The sequence below is a fragment of the Peromyscus leucopus genome, chromosome 4 (assembly GCF_004664715.2).
Source record: "Peromyscus leucopus breed LL Stock chromosome 4, UCI_PerLeu_2.1, whole genome shotgun sequence".
In the NCBI taxonomy this organism is placed as follows: domain Eukaryota; kingdom Metazoa; phylum Chordata; class Mammalia; order Rodentia; family Cricetidae; genus Peromyscus; species Peromyscus leucopus.
In genome coordinates this window covers 65,073,119-65,076,313 of record NC_051066.1, presented here as the reverse complement: position 1 = coordinate 65,076,313, position 3,195 = coordinate 65,073,119, and the positions used below count along the sequence as shown (strand labels likewise).

Here is a 3,195-nt window from a genome sequence, read left to right as displayed (position 1 = left end):
GCTCGTGCTGCTACAAATGTCTACTCCAGTACTGAAAAGGGGGAAAAGGATCTATCCTTTATATCCTAGAAAAAATTTAACCGTGAGGATACTTGAGAAAAAAAAGAACAAATTCAGAGTAATTTCAAAATTTCTATCTTATGTTTTATCCTGACAGAGTGGGGCAGAGACAGATTAGAAATTTTTTTCTTCCTTTTGTATACTTGCTTTTACTACATTTTATTATTTTTATATAAGTAATACCAGATACAAGTGAAGGGGAAAAAAGTCAACAAGTTTTATTCTGTTCCTCAAATGTCTTATTTCCATTTATCTCTGTCTTTTGTATTAACACAGTCTATGCAAAATTATTTAAAGTTCTGCTGAAAAGCCAGTGTCACACATGTAACAAATGTATCAAGAAATTAAATACATAATGGTAAGTCTCTAGAGAAAAACATACTCTAAAATCATTAAAACTGTGTATTTAGTGCTACTGGAAATCCAGAACCTATGATCATTAATATTTGAGCTTTGAAAACAAGACACACACTTAAAGCTATTAAAGGCACATAGAAGTGCCTAGCCACTATTAAGTGCCCAAAATTCTGTTGTGGGAAGTTTTGTTTTCACTATTTGTTAACAATCTATAAAATTTGCTAATCCTCTTTTACAGTTCACCACAAACAAAATCCTAGTTGTTTATATGCATTGCCACTTTCTTGTCATTTGGAACAGACTAAGTTATTCTCCTCTTCAACAAACTCTTCATGGCATTCTTCACCTCTGTGTTTCTCGCTGTATAAATGATAGGATTTAACATGGGAGTGAGGATTGCAAAGAACACAGTCACCAGCTTGTCCACAGGGTAGGTGGTCACAGGGCGCATGTAAGTAAATATGCAAGGCACAAAGAAGAGAACAACCACAGTGAAGTGAGAGCCACACGTGGATAGAGCTTTGCGTCTCCCTTCAGAACTATGAGATTTCAAGGATTGCAGGATAACTATGTATGAGACGAGGAGCATGGTAAATATGAGCAAGCACATGGCCCCACTGTTGGCAGCCACTATCAAGCCCAGCCTGTGCGTGTCTCTGCAAGCAAGTTTCAACAATGGGAAGAGATCACACATGAAGTGATCGATGATATTGGGGCCACAGAAGGGCAGATTGATCATAAAAAATATTTGCATGGTGGCATGCAGGATCCCTCCAACCCAGGCTACCACCACCAGGAGTCTGCAGAGTCCTTGTCGCATGATGGTCATGTAGTGCAGAGGTTTGCATATGGCCACATAGCGGTCATAGGCCATAACAATGAGGAGGATAATCTCTGATCCCCCCAGAAAGTGCTCCACAAAGAGCTGAGTCAGACAGCCACCCAACGATATCGTTCTCCTCTGGTACAGCAGGTCAATTATCATTTTGGGGGTGGTGACAGAGGTGTAGAAGGCATCTATGAAGGACAAGTAAGTGAGAAAGAAGTACATGGGAGCTGAAAGTGTGGGGCTGATGGAAATGGTGATGACAATGAGCAGGTTAGCCAGCACGGTAAATAGGAACACAAACAAAAAGACAACGAACAGTATTTTCTGCAAGCGTGGATTCTGTGTGAGACCCAAGAGAACAAATTCAGTCACGTTAGTGGGAGGCCTGTGGAGCTCCATTCAAGAAATAGCACCTTCCCAAGACCTGAACTCCCTACAAAAACAAAAAGGTAGCTCATTAATATGAATGCATTGCCATCTGATGTTCATACCACAGCGATGGTGCTTTCTATAACTGTGGTGCACATCTTTGTGTTCTAACCCAGTAGCGGCTTCTATTCTTTTTTATCTCCTTATCATGCTCTCTTCATATACTATCAGCTACAATACAGCTATAATGCAGTAGTAACCATTTAATTTACAGAAAAAATGCTGATCTATATATATGAAATTTGGATTCCCCTATTTCCAAAGTCTACATGATGTTTCTGACTCACTCTCATGCTTTGTATGTCTGGGCTCTCCCCTGAGTCTGTGTACTTTCACATGACAAGATGCAACAAAGTGCTCACTGCGTAAAGAATAGTCTTGCCTTCTGAATTTACATTTGAGCACACAGATGTGACAGTGAATGAAAGGCATGGCTTAATGACTACCACACTCACTAACTCACCCCAGCCATGGTTACCTGCATAAATGCAACCAGCCAAACTTCTGCCATACAGGAAGGAGTTTCCCAACCCCTACAGGGGAACTACTGGCATTGTAGCTGAAGGAAGAAGAATCATTCGTTTTTGTTGTTGTTATTAACATGTAGCCACATTTAAACTAAGATTGACTTAGTGGGGTTACCATATTACATCATAAACACATATAACATTTTAAACAATAAAGAAAGGTTAATATTTTTAATGAACATGATCAAAGCATATCTCTGGTAAGCAGGGCTTTTAGCAAGATGTACAAATTGAAGAAGAGATTTACTCCATGGCATCTACCACAACATATATGCTATACACATCTATTTCCTCAGCATGTTAGTATAGTATCTGGCATAACATCTTCAGGGGCTACCACATATTATGAGATGGGTAAATAATGATGAATCTCATCCTGTAAGAATTCAGATGCTTCCTAGTCCATGGGTCAGAGAGTCCAATCACCTTCAAACACCCAGTCAGGTATCCATGCTGCAAACTCTATGAGAAATATGATGGATCTTTTAAAGGCAAAGTGAATTTAATATTTTTGATATTATAATGCTAATTAACTTTAAGAATAAATGTTTTATTCACTTTCCAGACAGTTAAATGTTGGCCACTAGTGTTATTTATTCTTCAAATTATGCCCCCCCATACATTTCTTTTTCATGGCCTCTTTTCTTTAAATGTTATACACACACATACACAAGCACATATATGAATGTGTATGTGTATATATATATATATATGTGTGTGTGTGTGTGTGTGTGTGTGTGTGTGTGTGTGTGTGTTCCTAGGCAACTAAATACAATTTGTTTAATCTATATAATGACTACATACATACATACACACACACACACACACACACACACACACAATTTGTGCTGGGTAACTGATTTAGAATAACCATCTTTAATAAATTTACAGTTTCAATAGACTGAGAAAACAACTTTATTTAGGTTTTTAAATGCATAAAGACTTACTAAAGATAAGAAACACTTATTTTGAAAGTTTGAAAATAGAAGTTTA

The 3,195-nt window shown here is 37.8% G+C and overlaps 1 protein-coding gene across 1 annotated transcript; it reads right to left on the bottom strand.

Moving 5' to 3' along the window:
* Window positions 1-718: 718 nt before the first annotated feature.
* Window positions 719-1,645, bottom strand: LOC114693893 (olfactory receptor 140-like). The gene has a single exon (XM_028870441.1). The coding sequence runs from the start codon at window positions 1,643-1,645 to the stop codon at window positions 719-721; it is 927 nt and encodes a 308-aa protein (XP_028726274.1).
* Between the last annotated feature and the right edge of the window lie 1,550 nt (window positions 1,646-3,195).